The 20,906-nt window shown below is 50.8% G+C and overlaps 1 protein-coding gene across 1 annotated transcript; it reads left to right on the forward strand.

The window, feature by feature from the left end:
- The first annotated feature begins 3,759 nt into the window (after window positions 1-3,759).
- On the forward strand, window positions 3,760-8,192 carry SOX7 (SRY-box transcription factor 7). Its single transcript, XM_059469243.1, has 2 exons — window positions 3,760-3,991; window positions 5,941-8,192. The coding sequence occupies exons 1-2, from the start codon at window positions 3,766-3,768 to the stop codon at window positions 6,855-6,857; spliced, it is 1,143 nt and encodes a 380-aa protein (XP_059325226.1). The 5' UTR covers window positions 3,760-3,765; the 3' UTR covers window positions 6,858-8,192.
- The last annotated feature ends 12,714 nt before the right edge of the window (window positions 8,193-20,906 follow it).

Consider the following 20,906-nt stretch of genomic DNA (forward strand, 5'->3'; position numbering starts at 1 on the left):
TGGGAATATTGTAAAACAAATGGAAGCTTCATTTCTCAGCAAGTCAAAATCTGCTTCTGAATCACACAAATACATTTTTTTATCTTTATCCATCTTCATAAATTTAAAAGTGTAAGAGGGAAACTCCTCCTAGTTCCTTTTAACCTAAAGGCACTAAAATATATATTTTTGTAACCTTTACACTGCATTTTAAAAGTAGTAAGGGCAGAACTATTCAGCACAATGTTGAAAAATTTAGCATTTCAAGGGGTAGGGGAGGGAGCTTTTCTGCATTTTTTTGTATAATGGGAAAGCTCTGGGATTTTTACCTAGAAAATAAATGGTCCAGGTAGCAATCCCTGGGGAAAACCTGGTGGAATCAAGGAGGATGGGCAGTGGGCAGAGTTGGGAACTGCAGCACTGAGGGAATCTTCTGCTGGGAACCCCCAGCTCTCTCTGCAGAAACTTCCCTTGGGAGCCAAGAGTTTCATCAATAATTAAGGAACATGTGAATATTGAGCTAATTTAGGATTTGCACTTTCTCACATATTTTAATGTCCCTGAAGGTTGGTGGGGTGTGAGATGGAGGGGGGGAGTAAAACTAAACCCTCCCTTTGCAGGGATAAAATTCCAGATGTCGGATCCACCCCCCCAAAAAAAAAAAAAAAAAAAAGAGGGATATTTTTAAAGAGGTGGTCGTTCCATATAGGGTTCAGCCACTCATTTTCTGCCTGGCCCATGGGAGTTGTTGCCACTGTTCCCCATCCATGAAAATGGGGGAGAACAAAGCTTTCTTCCCCCCTTTGTCTGCTCCATCTATTTTTGCTCGCGGCTTTTTCGCCGTAATTTCCCTGTTCCCAAAGCCCTGGGAGAGCTCTGCTGCTTCCTGTGCCCCAGATACAGGTGAAGCCTCGCAGCAGAGAGGGGAAGGTGAGCACACACACACAAAAACAAGAAAAAAAATGGTAATCCCGCAGTTTTTCCAGACTAATTACCCCGATCCGGTGGTAATTAAGAGGTGGCATTTTCACATGGCCCCAGCCTCCTTTATGTAACGTGGGAGCTTCTGACAGGACAGGTTTGACCAGCATTTTAGGCAGGGTGCAGAATGAAACCCTCCTTACTAATGCCATCAGAATGCCAGGTGCTGCAGGAAAGGGGGAGAAGGGAAAAAAATTGGTTATTAATAATAGTAGCAGTGTTTGCACTTAAAATTCTGTGTGGGGGCCCTGGGAAGGGAGGAAATCCAAATGAGGAATATTCTGCTGGATTTCTTTGTGCTGTAAGCACACAGGAGCCCCAGATTGGGTCTCAGGAGGGTCTGAAAAGCCACAGAGTTGACCCCTGTGATGCCTTTGAGAGGTCAAATGTTACTCCCAGGATGTGGAGGGAATAATGAGGATCGGGAACACCCAGAGAGGTGCTCTGAGAGCTTCCAGGCTTTGGCAGCAGAGGCAGGAGAGGGTGCAGGTCCTGTCCTTGCTCAGGGTTTTTCCTCTCCCAAACCTATCCACCCATCCTGCAAAACGTGGAAACACAGTGCAAGCTGGAAGCAATCCTGTAAAAGGCCTCAAGTGGAATCCATCCATCTCTTTCCTTTTCCCAGAGAGGGAAATTCTGCTGCTACTACTAAAAATTCCTGGCCTCTGGGGCCTCCACAGAGGTGTTTTTATATTCATGATAGCCAGGTCCTGAGCATCCTGAGGGTTAAAAAGTTAAAGTGAGCCATGCAACATATTCACCATACCCAAAGTACCATCCTGTTCAAAATGAAACCTTTGCAACCCTGGCAGCCTCCTTTACAGAGCACTTCCACCCTTCCTAAAGGGAGCTAAACAGAATTAAGGTTTTCTTCCCAAAATATCACTGCCAACCTCTGCAGCAGCTCCAGCCTGCAAAATGCACCCGGTTGACCTGTGCAGGGCAGGGTGGGGAGTTTGACATCCTCCCTCCCTGTCCCATCCCGGCACTTCAAGGCGTGAGACAGGATTTTAGGAGAGATCTGGAGCTGCTGGGACAGAACAGGCTGTCCCCAGGAGCGTGCCCAGCTCCAAACCCCAGATAAAAGGCAGCTCCTCCATATGTGTGTGTGTGTGTGTGTGTGTGTGTGTGTGGAAAGGGTTTATAAATCTGTCCCGAGACCAGGAAATCTCCTGCGCCTTTTAGATTTAAGAGAAGTTGCCTTCCTGTTGTATTCCCAGATAACAGCAGCTCTGATGGAGCCCACTTGTAAATAGCTTAATAGATTTAATCAGTTCCTTTGGAAAATGTTGCTGCTTCCGTAGGGTTTTAGTTCAGTCCCGGGGAAAAGCTCGGGCAGGGCAGCCGCTGCTTCTGCTGCGAGCGAAGCTGGCGGATTCCAGCTCTCCTGACCCCAAAATCGCTGCTACCCACAAGAAACCAGAACCATCCCGCTCCTGTGCAGAGGGAAAGGGAGAGACCAGGAAGCCCAGGCGGATCCTGCCCGGCTCACATTTACATGAGCTCTCTCCATCACTCCTAATCTGACAAGAGTCAATAGGAACACCCAGGCACGTGGGAAACCTGCCCGAACGCCCCGGCCTGGGATCCGCGCCGGGGTTTTCCCCCCTGCCTTGGGGTCAGATGGGGCAGCCTCAGCCAGCCCCATCCTGCCCATCCCAAAACTCCGTCCCGCTGCTTTTATGGCAGCACAGAGAGGAAACCCACGGTTTCCCTGCAGCCCCATATCTGCGGATCAAAATCATACAGGAATCCAGGCACCAAATGCATTCCCCAGCGCAAATCCCCAAGGGCATTTTCGGTGCCATCACCTTCCTGGAGATCCTTTGTCCTAGTGAGAGGAATGCTGCTTGGATGATTTTCCCACCCAGTTGGGGTTAGTGGGGAACACCGTTGTGTGGCTTTGGGACTTCCATCCCATCCTGCCTTTTTGGGTTGGAGCAGCATTCCATAAAACGCAGCAGCAAGGAAAAGATCCTTTGTCTCCCAGTGTCCAGCGGGGACCGACTGGAGATGTTTCATCCTCTTTGAGCTCCATCCCTGCCTTGTTTTCCCCTAAAAGCTCCCTTAGGAGTCTGGCCAGGCTGGACAAGCACCCACCAGCATGTTCACTGTGTCCCAGTTTCCATCCCATACAAAGGGATCTGGAAATTTGGGGTGAAAACCCACATGGGGTGGGCAAAGCACAGCCTGGCCCGGTGGTTTAAGCAGAAGTGGGGAAAAGTTGTCTCTGCTTGTGGTATCTGTGCCTCGATTTCCCTTGGCAAACAGGGTTCCTGCAGCTTGTCAAAGCCTGGAGAGGGGACTTTTGCACCCCAATGGGATCTTCCTTTCAGTGCCATTTTCCTTTTTCCCCCCAGTTTTCAGTGCCTTTATCTCCTCTCTCTCTGTGTTACCCCCCAGCCTTTAAAGTTTGAAGCTCTCTGAGGTGCAGGAGGGCAGCGGGGCTGTTTGTGGGCGGGACATCTCCAGCTCTCTCCTCACTCCCTTTCAGCGAGCAAAATAAAGAAAAAATAGTAATAAAAGAGGTGGAGGGGGGAGTGGGAAGGAGAAAAGGGGGGTGCAGGGGGTGCTGCTTCCCCGGGGGGGGTGCCGGGCAGAAGGGGTGGGGAGAACTTTCCTCGCAGCACCATCCCGGCCGGGGCTGAGGAGTTTGCAAACAAGGAGGAGCAGCGAGTCCCTTCGGTGTCATTGGAGGAGGCTTTTTCCAAGGAGCTCATAAATACGGGAGAGGCCGGGCAGGAGGCTGGGACTGCGCGGGGACCCCGAGGGCAGCGCGGCGGGGCCGGGGGGGCCGGGGGGGCCATGGCTGCGCTGCTCAGCACATTCCCCTGGCCGGAGCGGCTGGAGGGCGACACGGGCGAGGGGCTGTCCCCAGGGCCACCCCCCCGAGCGTCGCAGGGCGAGAAGGGCTCCGAGAGCCGCATCCGCCGGCCCATGAACGCGTTCATGGTGTGGGCGAAGGACGAGAGGAAGAGGCTGGCGGTGCAGAACCCCGACCTGCACAACGCGGAGCTCAGCAAGATGCTCGGTGAGCAGCGCGGGGGGCGCGGGGTTGGGGAGGGGGGAAATCGGGGACCCAGCCGGGCATCCCCAGGGGTGCAAACCCTGCCCGGATCCGGTGGGAGCACACGGGCACCCACTCGGCAATCCAGGGGGGATTCAGTGCCCAGGGGCACCCAGCGGAGATCCCTGCGGGTGCAAACCTTGTCCGGATTTGGTGCCAGTGAGTCCGGCAGGACATTCCCGGGGGTGCAAACCCTGACGGGATTCGGTGACACCGGAGATCCCTGCGTGTGCAAACCTTGTTCGGATTCGGTGCCCATGAGCCCAGCAGGGCATTCCCGGGGGTGCAAATCCTGCCCGGATCCGGTGGCACGGGGGATCCGACACCCACCCGGGATTGGGATGCACACCCTGCTGGGATCCAGCGCTCCGGGCTTGGTCCCCAGGCACCCACCTGCGGTCCTGGGAGTGAAAACCCGAATTCAGTGCATTGAGGTGGGGATCCAGGCACTCTCTGGCCATTCCTGGGGTGCAAATCCCACCCAGATCCAGCGCCCCATGTTGGTCACCATGCGCCCACCCGGTCATCCCGGGGTGCAAATCCTACCCAGATCCAGCGCCCCGGATTGGGAATGCTAGCTCCACTGGCCATCCCTGGGGGTGCCAACCCTGCCCAGGTGGGGACCCGGTCTGGCACGCAGCAGGAGGGCACGCCTGCACCTTTCTGGGTGGTTTTGGGGTGCAAAGCCAGCCCGGGTGCAGCACTCTGGGGCTGCAATACCTGATGGAGTTTAGCAGCACCATGCACCCACTCTGTCACCCACGGGGTCCCACACTCCAGGTGTGCAGCCTCTCCTCAGGGTGCACAGCCCGATGGTGTCCTGCACCCCAGGGCACAGGCACCCTGCCACCCCTCTGCTGCAAGCCCTGAGGGTGCTGCCCTGCTCTGCAAAGAGGGACCCCCCCCCAATTTTCCTGGCCTGTCCTTGCTGTGCCACTTTGTATTACATGGCTGGAGGGGGTGTGTGTATATGTCTGCTGTTACTTTTGGGGGATCACATTTTGAGCACACATTTGTTTCCCACTCCCCATCTACTATTTCTCCCTTCCTCCCAATCCCCATTTTGATGTGAAACTGAGAGGGCAAACCAAAATTATCAGCCCAGGCAGCCTGAGAAAGAGCTGCCCGAATTGCAACAGAGCTTTGCTGCCCAACCTCTTATCCAAAGTTTGTGTTTCCCTGGACAGTTCTGTGGTGTTTTCTTTGGTGGTTTGGGTTTTCTCCTCTCTGCTTTGCCATGCAGCATCTCAGCTTACTAGTGTTATTTTTGCTGTCTCAGGCCATGGGAAGGCATCAAAGGCTTCGATGTGTATCCTCATTTCTCCCCCTTACCCTGAGGAGCAGCCTGGGACAGCCTCACTGTGGGATAAAACCCCCCTACCCAATGCTGCTTCTCTGTGCTGTGTCTTGGGGACATTTTATTTCAAACAGGGAGGCACGAGGTCATAGGATTACAGAATCATGGAATGGTTTGGGTTGGAAGGGACCTTAAAAAACATCTAATCCGTAGGCAGAGACACCTTCCACCATCAAGACCAGCTGTCACAGTGCCCAGGTCTCCTTGTGCCCTGCTGCAAGCCCTGGCAGGGCACAAACTGGGGCACCTTAAAGGACAGCACGTCCTGACCCTCTGCTCAGCCAAGCACAGCCTTGGCTGTCCCTGCTCCACAGGGAGCTGGGAAAGTTCGTCTGCCTGGATTTATTTACTAACTCCAAACCCACCTTGTGTGGGGACTTGGGATGAAGGGAGTCAGAGACCCTTTAGCAGCCTCGATTCCCTCCTTCTTCTCCCACCCACTCCCACCACATCCCTCTGCGGGGGTTTTTGGGATGTGTCCTCTGCATGTGCCAGGTGGGACACTGGGCACCCTTGGGAGGCTGTGGGTGCTAAGGGAGCGTGTCCTCCGTTTCAGGGAAGTCCTGGAAGGCGCTGAGCCTGTCGCAGAAGCGTCCCTACGTGGAGGAGGCCGAGCGGCTGCGGGTGAAGCACATGCAAGATTATCCCAACTACAAGTACCGGCCCCGTCGGAAGAAGCAGGTCAAGCGCATCGGGAAGCGGGTGGATCCCGGCTTTCTGCTGGGCAGCCTCACACGGGGCGACCAGAACTCTGTGCCGGAAAAGCGGACCTGCAGCCGGGCTGGGGGGGACAAAGAGGGCCCGGGTGAGTACCCCCCCCGCCCGGGGCTGCCGGCAGTGCGGGCGTACCGGGAGCCTCCAGGCAGCAGCGGCGGCAGCAGCACCAGCGTGGACACCTACCCCTACGGGCTGCCCACCCCGCCGGAGATGTCCCCTCTGGATGCCATAGACCCCGAGCAGAGCTTCTTCTCCTCGCCCTGCCCCGAGGAGCATCACCGCTCCCACCTGGCCGGTGCCACCTTCTCCCCACCGGAGTTTGCAGGTGGTTCCCTGCCCTGCGGCCACCACGCACTCAGCCCCATGCCACCACAGCCGGCCACCTGCATGATCCCCCCGGCCTCCAGCTGCCCTTCCCTTCCTCCTCCTCCTCCCAGCTACTACACACCCGCCTTCCCCTCCCTGCCCCCTCCCAACCTCCATGCCCACCTGGGCCAGCTCTCCCCACCGCCCGACCACCACGGCTTTGACACCTTGGACCAGCTGAGCCAAGCGGAGCTGCTGGGGGAGATGGACCGTAATGAGTTTGACCAATATCTCAACAACCCCGGCCACGGTGACCACCACCACCACGGAGGGGCCTTGGCCAATGGGCATATCCCAAGCTCTGGCAGCTCCCACAGCTCTGAGAACAGCCTCATCTCCGTCCTGGCTGATGCCACAGCCACCTACTACAATAACTACAGCGTGTCTTAGGAGCCCAGCCGGGGCCGCCTGGAGCGGCCCAGGAAGGACCCGACACTGTTCCGAGGCGTTGCTCCCTCAGGGTGACCGAAGCACAGGGCCCTGGAGTCTCCTCGGTGCTGTAGGTAAAGGATTTGGGTTGTTGGGTCACCACCGTGCAAAGCCTGGAGTGCTCTGCTCCCACCATGGCCAGGGGGCACTTCCCGATGCCAAAGCCCTTTGGCCAAGTCCCTCTTCCAAAGCAGGGATGCTCCTGGGAGCACTGGAAGGCTGCCCTTCATTTTGGGGTATCCCCAGCTCTGCTTTGGAGTCAGGAGTGCTGCAGCACCCCACAAACATCAGGTCTGAATTCCCCCTGGAAGGGGGAAAGGCAGGGATGGGAGAAGGGAAGATTTTGGTGAAGGTCCATGAGCTGTGTTTGGGTTCTGGTGGTGGCATTGCTGCCTGACCACCCTGACCTGCCTGAGCACTCCAATGGGGATTAAAGCCCACATCCCCTGTCCCAAAGCATGGACTGGGGGTTTCATCCCTTGGGAAACCCCAGAGAGGATGGGACACCAGCCAGGAGAGGGTTGAGCCTGCTCTGGAGTGGGGTAAGATCAGGGCTTGGAAAGGCAGGATCCAGTCGGCATCCACCCCGGATGGGAGCAGGTCCTGGGATGAACATTTTGGCCAAGAGGTGATGATGTAGCAGACACTTTTTTAATCAAACATCCTTTGAAGGGGAAGGCTCCGTATTTGGAGCCACAGTGCCCAATGCCTCTCCTAACTCTGGCGTTTTATTGCTTGTAATAAAGCTGTACATTGATTTATTCCTTCCATTACTCCTCCCACCCCCCCACCTCGGATTTTGTATTGCTCGAGTTCTCTTCCTTTCCATAAAAATGAAGCTTTATTTTAAATCAGTTATATGACATGATTAATCTTAGTGTTTACTGTATGGCACTTGGTAATGATTAGTTAGTAACATGGTTATGATTTCCTGGTTTCAGTCCCCAAAATGTATTAATATTAATTGCAAAGAAAACTTTTAAAAAACCCCCAAAAGTTCACTGGTTTTTAAGCTAATACATTGCATCTCTTTTGTGTGACTCTATGCATTTTGAATGAGTGTAGATACGAGTTTGCATAAAATATTTAATTTAAATAAATGTTTTTATATGATGATTGTTCAATGATTTAAATTGCTGTCGCTATTGACAACAGTTTTCAAAACAGAAACATTTCCCGTGCAAGTGCTATTTTTTTATATTTTTGTTGTCATCGTTGTTGTTGGTATTTTCAGCCAAATTTTTCTACTTCCATTTTTTTATAAATAAAACAAAGATCTGTGGTTATCTTTACAAATTGTGGATTGCTTTCTAACAAACAGACTCAGGGCATGATGAGTGCTTACCCTCACTTTTCATGGAGTGTCTTGGAGCTCAGGTCACTGTGCTGGCCTTGATCCTGCTTTTGCCATCTCTCTGATGTGATCTTTGTAATCCTGTTTCCATATTACAGTGAAGTGAGGAGCTTTGCCTTTGGTGTCTTGGTGAGCACAGATGATGTTGCCAATTTATGGAGTGAGTGCCAGTGCCTGGAGCGTGGGTTTTAGCTGCATTTAAGTTCTCTTTTCTTTCACAGTTTGGGTAATTCACCTTTTAAGGTGCTCCACAGTGTGGGGACCTTGAAAAGAGTCCTCATTTCAGGTGTAGATCAAGGCAGTGAGGCCTCAGAAATATGTGGGGGTCAAATTTGGGGAGGCACATGAAGATGATGTTGAATGATGGTCTTCAGGCCTGGCCAGCAAAGAGAAAACTTAACCCATGTTGTTGTGGAAAAGCATCACAGCCTGCTCTTGCCAGACATTAAATCAGGCTGTGTCCCTGCTGTCCTTGAGGTTAAGCCAGGCACAGAGAATCCCAGAGTTGTCAGGGCTGGAAGGGACCTCTGGAGATCCAAGCCAGGGTAAACATCTCTCAAAGCAGTGTCCTCCCAGGCTGGGTCCTCCTGCTTGGCCCCAAAAAGTGGAGGAGCACGTTTCTTAGTGCACTTTATGGTGATGCCACCTCTGTTTGGTGGCTGGGAGGGGTCTTCAGAGGTCACCCACCCCAATCCAACCCAATCCTGTCCCTTGTCTCCCATAAATTACGTCACTGATCCACAAAGCCCATGATCCCAGAAGGTGGAGGCTGTGTGAGTATTTGAGGAGGCACAACATGACCCTGTCCTGTTCTCCTTCATCCCCCACTTGTATCCCCTGGATTCAGCTCTCCCATCCTGCCTCTTCCTTCTTCCATCTCTGAGGCATCCAAATTCACCCTTGGTCTTTCCTTTCAGAAAGGAAATGGATGCCTTGGGGTGTCCTGCCAGCCCCGGGTGCTGTGGTGGCTCCCTGATTGGGTAGGCTCAGCCCAAATGTGACTCTTCCAAGAGGATTTTGGAGCTGGAGGGAGGAAGGTACCAGGATCCTGTTTGGCCTCTCTGCCCAGCAGCGTTGATTCACATGGGACCATGCCAGGAGCAGGAGTGGGGCTGCTTTGCCCTTCTCCATCTCTCCCTGCAATCCCTGTGGTGCCCCAGGCCTGAGAGACAGCAGAGAATGGTGAAACTGCCCTGGGAAGGAGGCTCAGCTGTCCCAGCTTCCTCAGAAATTCAGCTCTGGGTATTGCCACCAGCCTGATGTGGTATGTCACATTCTTATCCTATAGGACCCTTTCTCCAGGACATTGGCTTCTCCTTCTGGTCCTTCTCCTTATTCCCATGCTCTGAGCAACGATGGGATCAAATACACAATCCTATGGGCCTTTTCCCTCCTTGCTTTCATCCCATGCAGGGCTGCTGGAAACGAACCCAGGGTCTGATTTCCCCAGGAAAAGGGGTTTCTCCACACACCCCATCCCCAAGGAACCCATCACGCCCGGATGAACGGAGATCCCCGCCAGCCAAGCCTGTCCCCACTTGCTCAACCCAGAGCCACGTGAGGAGAGCTGGGAGCTTGTCCCTGTGCTCTCTGCATGCCAGGAAAAGCTACAGGCCCCAACCAGGAGCTGGGGCCCCCCGAGGGCGTTGGGAGCCGCAGCCAAGGCGAGGTGCGGCTCCCTGGGAGCCACGGCCGGATCCAGGCACACGCCCAGCGCCCGGAGCAGCCGGCTCCCACCTCCAGGACACTGCAGCTGAGAGCAGATTCAGGAGCTTTCCATCCCTCTGGGGAGATGGAAAATGAGGTACTATGGGTCAATCCCCCCTCTACCCACAGCAATTTTTTCCCTGGATCCAGGCACGCACCCAGCACCCAGAGCAGCTGGTTCCCACCTACAGGACACTGCAGCTGAGATGAGATTCAGGAGCACCAACCCTTCTCTGGGGGGATGTAAAATGAGGTGCTATGGGTCAACCCCCTCTACCCACAGCAATTTTTTCCCTGGGAGCCACATCTGGATCCAGTCATGCACCCAGTGCCTGGAGCAGCTGGTTCCCACTGCCAGGACACTGCAGCTGAGAGCAGATTCAGGAGCACCACCCCTTCTTTCCATCTCCGGGGGGATGTAAAATGAGGTGCTATGGGTCAATCCCCTCTACCCATAGCAAATTTTTCCCTGGATCCAGGCACACACCCAGCACCCAGAGCAGCCAGCTCCCACCTCCAGGACACTGCAGCTGAGATCAGATTCAGGAGCTTTCCATCCCTCTAGGAGGATGGAAAATGAGATTCTGTGGGTCAATCCCCTCTAGCCACAGCAATTTTTTGGGATGCAGGGCATTGCTGCAGGGAGCAGATGGAAAATAAGTGGCTGGCAGAGGTGGGAAGGAGTGGTTTTTCTTGGAGAGTGGGCATCCATATGAAAGACTGCTGGCCATCACCGTTTATGGATGTTGGAGGGTGTCTAGACCTCAAGCAGGACTTGTTCTGCATCAGTCCTGGGCATGTTTCTCCTCCCTCCCCATCCCAAATCCAGGAGCCATGGCTGTCTCTGTGCTTGCTGAGGAGTATTGTGGTTTATGGCCTGCTGTCCCCAACCTGGGAACGAACAGGAAAATCAAATCAGGGCTGCAGGAAGGGATAAAACAGCCTCACACCACACTGGGCTCCTGCTCAGGGGTGTCAGCTTGGGCCAGGACAGGGGTACCTCACTGCCATGAGGTGAGCAAGGTGTGGCTCCCTCTGCCCCTGCTGTCCAGTGGCCTTGGCCAGTCCTTGGCCCCTGTGGCTGTGCAGGTCATGGTGGGAGGCATGGGGAGCAGGGATGAGGTCACCTTCCTGGAGATATGGAATTTGGGCTGGTCAGGAGCTGCCTGCCCTGTGTGTCATGCCCTGGGTAATTTCCCTTGCATCCCTTAAGCAGGTGTTGACTCCTCTGTGCTCTCTCTGCTTGTCCCAGTGCCACTGGACAGGGGTGGGCTGTGGTGACAAACAGCCACATGGATGCTCCATGCCTCAGTTTCCCTGTCTGTAAAACAGAGATAAGTCTTCCTTCCCTCCCACCCTTCTTCCAACCAGTGTCAGGACATGACCCGTCTCTTCCCCAGAATTTGAACAGGACCATGTGCTTGTGCTGCCTTTAGCACAAGGCATCCCTGCCCTATTTGAGAGGTCTGGATTCTGCTATGAAATCAGCTGGGAGTTAATTTTCCCTGATTTTTCAAAGCAGAACCAGGTGAGGGAAGCAGAGGCAGAGAAGGGGGGGAGGTGACTGGACGGGGCTCACACTTCAAATCAGCAACAGAGCCTTGAGAGACACATCCAACTCCCCCAAACCCCCACATCCTAAATCCCTTTTTTCCCCCCTTTTTTGCTCACCTTCCCCCTCCATCCCTTTTTTTCCCCCCACCCCACCCCAACTCCGAATCCTGCTGCACCCCACAGCGGGGAGGGCAGGATCAGACCCTCCCTCCTGTCTCTCTCTCCCGAGGAGGGAATGAGACAAGCTGCTGAGTGGTTTCCTGCCCAGCACTGCCAATGGGAGCTGCTTGGGGTGCCGGGAGCAGGGGAGGATGTATCCGGAGCTGAGTGTTTCCTGGCAGATAAGGCCAACCCCTCCTGCCGGATGTTATGAGTCCAGGTCCTACCTCCACGTTTCAAGAGAAGGGGCCGAGGAAAGGCTTGGATGTTTATGTCAAGGAAAAATAACTTCTCCCTCTGTGTACAATCCTCTGGCTCCCCCAGGGCTACGTGCGGCAGGGTAAATGCTGGGAATAGGAAAACGGGCGAGGAGGAGGGTGATGGGGAGCAAGGAGGGATGTGGGCAGGCTGTGGGTCTCTCCCTGCTTGGGAATGTGCCAAAGAGAGGATGGATGTGGGGAGAAGAGCCTGAGGATGGATAGTGCATGGTCAGCACTGTGGGGTCAGGCTCATCATCAATCCAGAGTCACCGGGGCTGACCCCCACGTGTCACCCCAGTGTCCATCTGGAGCAGATCCAGGCCCAATCAGAATTTCTCCTCATCCTTCAGGTGAGCCCCTTCGAGGCCAGAGCCAAGGCAGTCCCCATGGCCAGAGACCAGGGTTATCCTGACATCCAGGGAATCAGAGATGCTGGCAGAGGGAGGCAGAGTTGGGTCTGTGCAGTGGGTATGGAGGGAAAACACGGATTTTCTCCATATTTTTCGTAATGAATAAGTGGAATAATCCAATGCTGGCCAGAGCCTCCTCTTTGACTTGTATCTGTGCTATCTTAACACCTTTCTGGGAACATCCCCAAGGCTCAAGCCTGTGCTCTGTGCACTGCCTGAGGGCTGGTGCATGTCCAGGGCCACCTCTGGATGATAAAAGGAACATGGAAACACCTGCACTAGACTTAGATTGATGAAAAAATTAGGATAGGGAAGACTCTCAGCCCCCAGGCATTACCATTTCCACTGAAATTAAGCCAGATTCCAGCACAGCCGTGCCCAGGCCACAAATCCTGCCCCAGGCCCAGGACAGGGGAAGTGAGAACATTCCTGGTGAGGGTTTGGATGTGATCAATATTTGGATGGGTCCTGACATTGAACAGCCTTTCACGGCGTTTTGTCTTCATCACCAAAAAGGAGAAATTAGACAAAATCTGGCAATCTCCTGTCCAGGATGATTAACAAGAGCTGAGCTGCCTCCTACTCCCATCTCAATCCAAGAGGGACTGCTGGAGGTCCCATTCCACACCCAGTGGATCCAAGAGAGGACTGGAGGACAAACTGAGAAGAAAGTAGAGCTTGAGGAGCTCAGGGAAAAGCCCTGTTTTTCCTCCTCTGAGCTTGAGGAGCCCATGAGGGCTCCCACTGATATCTGAAGGGCATCCAGGGAGGGCTGCTGCCTTCAGGGAGAATTTTGGGACAAGAAGCCTGGTGCTGGAGCCCTGACCTGTGCCCTCCTCCAGTGCCCCTCTTCCCTGAGGCCCTGGAATTCCCCCTAGTCCCATCCAGCCAGGACACCGCCTCAGCCAGGCCCGAGATGTTGTTTCTTTTCCCTTTGATTTCCAGGAGCTCCCACTCGGCCCCCAGAGCTCCACGGCAAACAAAACATCAGAAGGGCAGGCCTGGCGGTGCAGGAAGGAAACTGGCTCATGTGGGGCTGAGTCACGATCCCGCTGCTCCTCCCGGCATCCCAGGGAGCGGGATTGGGATCGGGGATCAAGGGATGCCAGGTCCCACCGACCCCTGACCGGCTGGGGCACCAAAAATCCTCCTGCAGCACCATCACCATCACCCTGCTCTGTTTGTTTTGATAAATAAAGAATGGCTTGTGGGCTTTTTTTCCATTAAGTTGCAGTGGGAAAGGCTGGATTTGCTTCCCTTTTGAGGGAAAAGTCTCCACACTGCCCATTTGGGCCCCGGCCAAAATTCAGGGAGGCTGCCAAAAAGCTGAGTTTAAAAGAGGCTCCTCAGCATCCCTGACCTGGGACCAGCTAGGTGATTTTCTCCTCTCAGGGCCAGACTTCATGTCTAGAGCTTCACATGGCTGTGATTGACACCACTCAGACATTTCCAACTCTCCCCCTCAGATTAATGTAGATTTAAAAAAAAATTAAAAATAATTCAAAATACACACACACACACACGCGCGCACACACACACACACACACACATATGTGTATATATATAATATATATAATATGTGTGTATATATATAATATATATAATATGTGTGTATATATATACCTAATATGTATATATATATATATATATATATATATATATATATATATATATATTAATGATGAATACTCCCAACTCTATGCCTCTCATTTACTGGAGATACCAAACATAATATAATATAATATAATATAATATAATATAATATAATATAATATAAATATATGGATAAACATAAATATACAGATAAATATAAATATATAAAATTATATATAGCTAAATATAACTATGCATAAATATATAAATATAAACACATACAGGAGATATTACATACATGTACATATATACATGTATAAGAGATCCTTGTCTATATATATATATTAGAAAAACTAGTTCAAACTTTTTAGCAAGGCCAGTCATGATAGGTTAAAGTGTAATTGTTTTAAACTAAGAGAAGGTAGATTTAGATTAAATATCAGAAAGAAACCTGGTCTAGTAGAAGGAGTCCCTGCCCATGGCAGGGGGTGGAATGAGAGGAGTTTTGAGTTCTCTTCCAACTCAAGCCATTCTTGCATTCCATGATTTTATGATTTTATAAATATTTATGCATGTTCACACAGAGGACATAGGACACATGGCCTAGAGACAGCAGCATCCCTTGGTCTCCTTTGCAATATCTCTCAGCACAGTCTGGTGGAACTCTCAGTAGAGTCCATGTCTCATGTGCCCTATCCGGGTGGATATCAGGGAAAGGTTCTTCCCCAAAAGGTGTTTGGGCACTGCCCAGGCTCCCCAGGGAATGGGCACAGCCCCAAGGCTGCCAGAGCTCCAAGAGCATTTGAACAATGCTCACAGGGTGGGATCGTTGGGATGTCTGTGCAGGACCAGGAGTTGGACTGGATGATCTTTGTGTGTCCCTTCTAAATCAGGATCTTTCATTATTCCAGGATTCTGTGATTTTCACCCTCTTCTGTGCTGGCCAGGGAGAGGTGACAGCCTCTGGTTGTGCCCCGATGGCCTGGTGGTTCCAGAGGCTCCAACGCCCTTCATGGATGCACCTATGCAGGAAAATGAAAGGATCAGCTCTGAACCCCACTGGTCCATCCTCTCAGCCTCCCAAAAGAGGATGGCAGCACCCAAAAAGTGTCCTGGGAATGATCTCTGGCCTTTGCTCACCTTGAACCTCTGCCACTTGGTCTGGGCCAAGATCACCCCCAACAACTGGAATGTCATTGGGAAGCCTCTGATCCTGTTCCTGTTCCTTGATGGGCTCTTCTGGAGCATGGATTTGTCTGCTGGGCTTTTACTGCCTTAGATAACATTTCTGCTTCCCTCCCTCATGCCCAGGGAGATGGAAGGTGTGTTGCAGTTGCAGAACTGTGTGCTCCAGGACTAGGAAAGGCCCTTTGTGCAACCTCCCTGCTCCTTCCAGGTGCCAGGAATTGCAGGAGAGCTGGAGTTGCAGGAGTTCCCAGGATGTGACAGTGCATTGGAAGGCACTGGTGGATCTTGTGGTTGCAGGACCACAATGAACTTTTCTCCCCCCTTGGACAACTCTCAGCTCAGGCAGATTTGGGTGCATCCACTCAACATTTAAATTTCTGCCAGGTTCTTTCCCAGTGACTGCACTGGGAAAGCCTGATCAGTGATTAAAGGTGGGATTTAACTCTCAGGTGTGCCCAGCTGTCTCCACTCTGATTTGGAGGTCAAATCCATCCTGGTGCAGTTTTCTCAATTGGTTCGAGCATGATGCCAATACTGCCATGGTTGTGGGTGTGATCCCTCTGTGGGAAATTCCCTTAAAACTTGGACTTGACGATGCTTGTGGGTCCCTTTCACCTCAGAATATTCTGTGATTCTGTGATTCTCACAGAAATGCTGAGGTTCTAAAGCACCTCTGGAGATCCCATATGGGATCTCTGATGATCTTTTCCTAGATGGAGGCCTGGCTTGGAGGCAGAAGGAGGTGGGAGTCTCCTGGGGTTGGCTGTCCCTCTCCGAACGAGCATGGCATTCCAAAATGCCTTTTCCTGGTGGCCTGGAGACCCTTCACTTGAAACAGAACCCACATCTCCACTAACAACACACAGATTGGGTATCTCAGTACCATGGTCCCATAGAGGATCCATGGAGGTCCCAACTCTCCCAGCATCTCCCATGCCAGAGCTCCTCCCAATCCAGGCTCCTCTTCCCTTTTTTTACTCAAGGGAAAGAAGAGAAGGAAACCCACACCACCCTGCCTGTCCTCCATCCCCAACCTCCTGAAAAGCACCAAAATCCACTCCAAGGGAATTTCCCCAAGGCATGGGGCTCCCCTGTAAAGGACCTGCTGTACTAAATGACCCATCAGACCTTCCTCGTTGCTCTTCCCTGCTGCCTTCCTGGGTTCAAAAGGTGATTTGGGATGACATGCTCTGCTCTGCATGAACTTACCAGCTATTGCTAGCTCTTGCCAGCAGCGTGACGAGACACCCCTTCACTGTACATTAATTCCAGCAGGCGTACGGCCCAGCAATCAAAGTGCCTCATTAAACTTTAATTAAATTTCCCAAGTGATTTGCTCCCGGGCGGAGAACCTGCAAGGCAAGCCCAAGCAAGTCTCTGTGTGTGTGTGTACATGTGTGTGAGTGTGTGAGTCTGGGCTTTTGGGGTCTTTTTTGGTCTTTTTTTTTTCCCCAAAATGTTATCAACATCTCATGGCTGGGGTATGGAATAAAGCCAGAGGTGGAAATGCAGGCCAGAGGTGAAAATCCAGGTCAGACTAGGGAGAAAAGCCAAACTGAACAGACATTCTGCTCCTGCCACTCCTGCTGAGTGCTGATCTCCTGGAAGGAGAGTCTCCAGGGCCTTCTCTTCTCCTGGCTGAACAATTTTAACTTTCCCTGCTGTTCTCCTGGAAGACCAGGAAGATTTTGCACTACAGTCCTTTTGTAGGATATAGAGACAGGAGATAGAAAGGTCAGGAATTAGAATTCAGCCTCAGATCAGTTCCCACAATCAAAGCTTGGCAAAAAAACAGAGGGATGAAAGAATTCCAAAGTTGAAATGGATGGAAAACAAAACTAGATCTCTTTCTATCAAAGCTTGGTGAAAAACCAGAGGGAGAAAGGAATTCCAAATTTGAAATGGATGGAAAACAAAACTAAATCTCTTTCTATCAATGACAAGTCTTAGGATCAAAGGGTGAGAGTTAGAAGGGACCTTAAAGACCATCCATTTCCAACCCCTGCCATGGGCAGGGACATCTTCCACTATCCCAGGGTGCTCCAAGCCCTGTCCAGCCTGGCCTTGGACACTTCCAGGGATCCAGGGGCAGCCACAGCTTCTCACATGAACCTGTGCCCATCCTCCGCCTTTGTGACCAGCTGGCCTGGTCTGGTCAAAACTCTTTCCAGAGCAAGGTGGCTGCACCTGAACACCCCAGGAATGGCCCTTGGGCCATGCTGACTCCTGGGATCATTTGGGCTCACTCCAGCAGACTCAAACCCAAGCCAGGAGCGCAAACAAGCGACGTCCAGTCCACATCCAGACATATCCAGGTTGTCTCTGTCATTTCCTGCGAGCTGCAAGTTGATCTCCAGATTCAAATTCCCTGAAGGCTCCAGCAGGAGCCAAACCCAAGGCTGTGTTCAGGGGACTGCACAAAACTGACCCAGCACCAACTCCACAGGTCCCTGTGCTGGGATCCTGCACAAGGTGAAATTTCCCTGTGTTTTTCCTTGGGCTGGAGTGGATGGATAGCAAACAAAAGCAAATACTGGAGCACTTATTCCCATCGAAAGAGGCACGAGCACAAAACCCAGTCACCCCCTTGAAACTTGGAGTGAGGTGGGGATTTCCATGTATTGCCTGTGCTTCCAGATCTGCAGATAAGGGTACAGCTGGTCAAACATTTTCCATTGATGATTTCCTTGCAGAAAACATCCTTCTAAGGAAAAAAAAAGGCCCTGTAACTTAAAGAAAACTTAGAGTTTAGATTTGTTTCCCTTAAGCACACTTAAAAAGAAAGTGCATTTTATGCAACTTTTCAGGTTTTTCTCGTAGAAAATAAAAATAAAAGTGATGAGGGATGAGTCAGAGTGAGATTGTTTGATTTTTTCAAAATGACAAGATGTATATTTTTTTAGTGTTTTTCATAGCAATATGCAAACTCTCCCAAAACATCCATAGAAAACAGACCTTTTTTTTTCATGTTCTGTGCTTTTTCTTTTCCATTAGCTGTATTTACCAGTTTCTTGGTCAAGTTTCATCCTCATCACCAGATTCTACCAGTCTGAAGACCTATTTAGTTTTAAGGGTCAGAATAGATGATCTTCAAAAATCCCTTGCAGCCCAGTAATTCTGTAATTTAAACCCTTTCTACTTTAATATTAACTATATTCAGGTGTATAACTGTGAGTAAAAACAAGAGATTTTTCAATAAAATTGAAATATTATTACTCTCAATTAAACAAAGATAAAACTGAAATAAAGAAGATGATTTTCACTATAAAAAAAGATTTTAATAAGAACTTTTTTTTTTTTTTACAAAAGGCAATTTTTTTTATTGAGCATTTAAAGATGAGAATCTCAGCTGGGAAAACAACTGGGATTTTCCAGTTATTTGTTGCTGATTTTGTCCGTCCCTTCAGTCAAATAGGATAAAAAATATTATTATGAACATTCCCTATTTTCTAGAAATAGGGAATATTCATAAAAAGTATGTTTGGAAGTTGAAGGGAAACAGGGATCTGCTTCCTAACTCTGCAGCCTGCATTATATTAATGGAAGAGAATAATTAGCAATGGAACCAGATCTCTGCATTTACATGGTTTTGCTCCTGCCAGCAAATCATTCCACACCCTCTGCCATGTCCCTTAACCCCAGTGAGCTCTGTCTAACCTGTGAGCAGTGCTGGGATGATAATTCCTCTCTTAAGGGACCTGGGAACATCTTTTATTCCCTGCAAGACCCTAAAGCGAGCACAGGCTCCAAGGTGACACGAATGAGTTGGAGAGAGCTCGGTGTCTTGAGGGAGAGATGATTGTAGGAATAGGCTGAGCCCTGGGAGATGAGGCTGAGCATGGAAACATTTGTCTGGAAAGGCAAATCCATGGCAAAACCCTGGCAAAAGCCCAGCCCAGCCCACTGGGGAAGTGTTGGATAAACTGATGTGATGATTAAGCCCAACATTCCCTCGATGCCTTTTTGGTGGGGAATATCTGAGACAGCTTAATTAGAGGAGGCTGGAGGAGCCTGATGCCCACTGATTCCACTTGGAGGCTCATTCCTGGGCTTTTTTTTCAGGCTGGATGTCCAAAAATGAGTCATGTCCCAGGAATGGGGTTAGGGGGTGAGACCAGGAATTGACTGGGTACGCCTCGTCCTGCCTAGGCATGAAAAATCTTTCAGGGATCCTGTGGGATGAAGAGGAACAGGTTATTGTTGTGCAAAGTGCCTGGCTACCTCTCTGCAGCCTTTTGCAATTATAGGTTCAGTAAAAGTGTGCAAAAGAGTAAAAGTGGAGTCTGCATCATTTGTGAGTTTCTACAGGAAAAACTTGCAGGAATGAAGTCCCCAAATCCTGCAGCTTTGAGCACATCTCCCAGCAGACAAGGAACAATATTATTTCTGGGGAACTGAAGGCCAGAGAGCCACCCCCTGCTTCTGATTTGTGCACAGCATTGCTGAATGCCCCTGCAGTGAAAATGGCAGGATAACCCTCAGCATATGTCTATTGATCACAATTTTGGAGGTCTTTTCCAACCTTAAGGATGCTATGGATTCTGTGAGCACAGAATAAATGCAGGGTGCTGTTTTTCCCACCTAAACTATGGAAACTCAGAACTTAATCTCCATTAGTCATCTAAATATTCTAGGGAAAAGTATCCCTACCTATGGTCTTTATAGTTTCTTCCAACCCAAACTCTTTTATGATTCTATGAGTTTAATATGATTATTTCCTGCCCCCAAAAAAATCATAATATTAAAGATTTTAGGATGGTACACATATTTTGCCTGTTGGGAATCAACCTAGGAAATGCAAACTCCCAAAATCTGCACAGGAATACACTGGATTTGTGCTGGTTTTCCAAGAAAAAAACATTTCAGTGCCTTTGCTCTGTATCAGACAGGACAGGAGTGCTCCAGCACTGTGGCCTTGGGACTTCCTGGTTTGCTGGAAGATGAATAAGCAAAAAATCCAGGTCTCAGCTAATTTAATTTGCCTCTAGTCCAAGAGGAGGACTGACAACCTCCAGATATGATAAGGGTATTTTATACAGCTATTTTAAAATAAAACAACTTGTCCTTTTGAAAAGCAAAAACTAAGAATGTTGTCCTTACTCTATTTTTCAATTTTATTCTCCGGAAAGTATAAAGGGAAACAAGAGCTTGGATTTCTCCAGCTCCAGGCTGTTTCCTGCAGTTCAGTCAATCCCAACAACACACAAAGAGCCTGGCAGCCTGTGCCAGGGCTTGACAACCCTCTCAGGGGGCACATTTTCCTAATACCCAATCTAAACCTCCTTTCTTCCCAATATCCCATCCATCCCTGCACTCTGGCAGTGTGCAGCCATTCCCTGTGTCCTGTCCCTCCATCCCTTGTCCCCAGTCCCTCTCCAGCTCTCCTGGAGCCCCATTAGGCCCTGGAAGGGGCTCTGAGCTCTTCCTGGATCCTTTTCCTCTCCAGGGGAGCACCCCCAGCTCTCCCAGCCTGGCTCCAGCTCTTGGAGCATCTCTGTGGATCCTCTGGACTCTCTCCAGCTGCTCCACATCTCTCCTGTGCTGAGAACCCCAGAACTGGACACAGTTTAATGAGCCTCAACCCAGAGACTGACTATCCTGCCTTTTCCTTGCAGGAAAACATGACAGATCAGGGAATGAACCAGAAATGTTGTTTTTCTACTTCTCACTAATTTCCTTTTTCGTCCAAGTTCATCTGAACGTTGGCTGCTGGAAGCTTTGAGCTTCTTGTGCTCCAGCTGACTTTGCTCTTCCAGCCTCTCGCTGGAGATTTCCCTCACTGGAG

This window comes from Ammospiza nelsoni, chromosome 3 (genome assembly GCF_027579445.1).
Source record: "Ammospiza nelsoni isolate bAmmNel1 chromosome 3, bAmmNel1.pri, whole genome shotgun sequence".
NCBI classification, from domain to species: domain Eukaryota; kingdom Metazoa; phylum Chordata; class Aves; order Passeriformes; family Passerellidae; genus Ammospiza; species Ammospiza nelsoni.

Bases quoted from the DNA above. Each gene is read 5' to 3' on its own strand.
- SOX7 (XM_059469243.1), top strand. From the start codon at position 3,766: ATGGCTGCGCTGCTCAGCACATTCCCCTGGCCGGAGCGGCTGGAGGGC. The intron at 3,992-5,940 runs GTGAGCAGCGCG...CCTCCGTTTCAG, and splicing joins GGAGCTCAGCAAGATGCTCG to GGAAGTCCTGGAAGGCGCTG.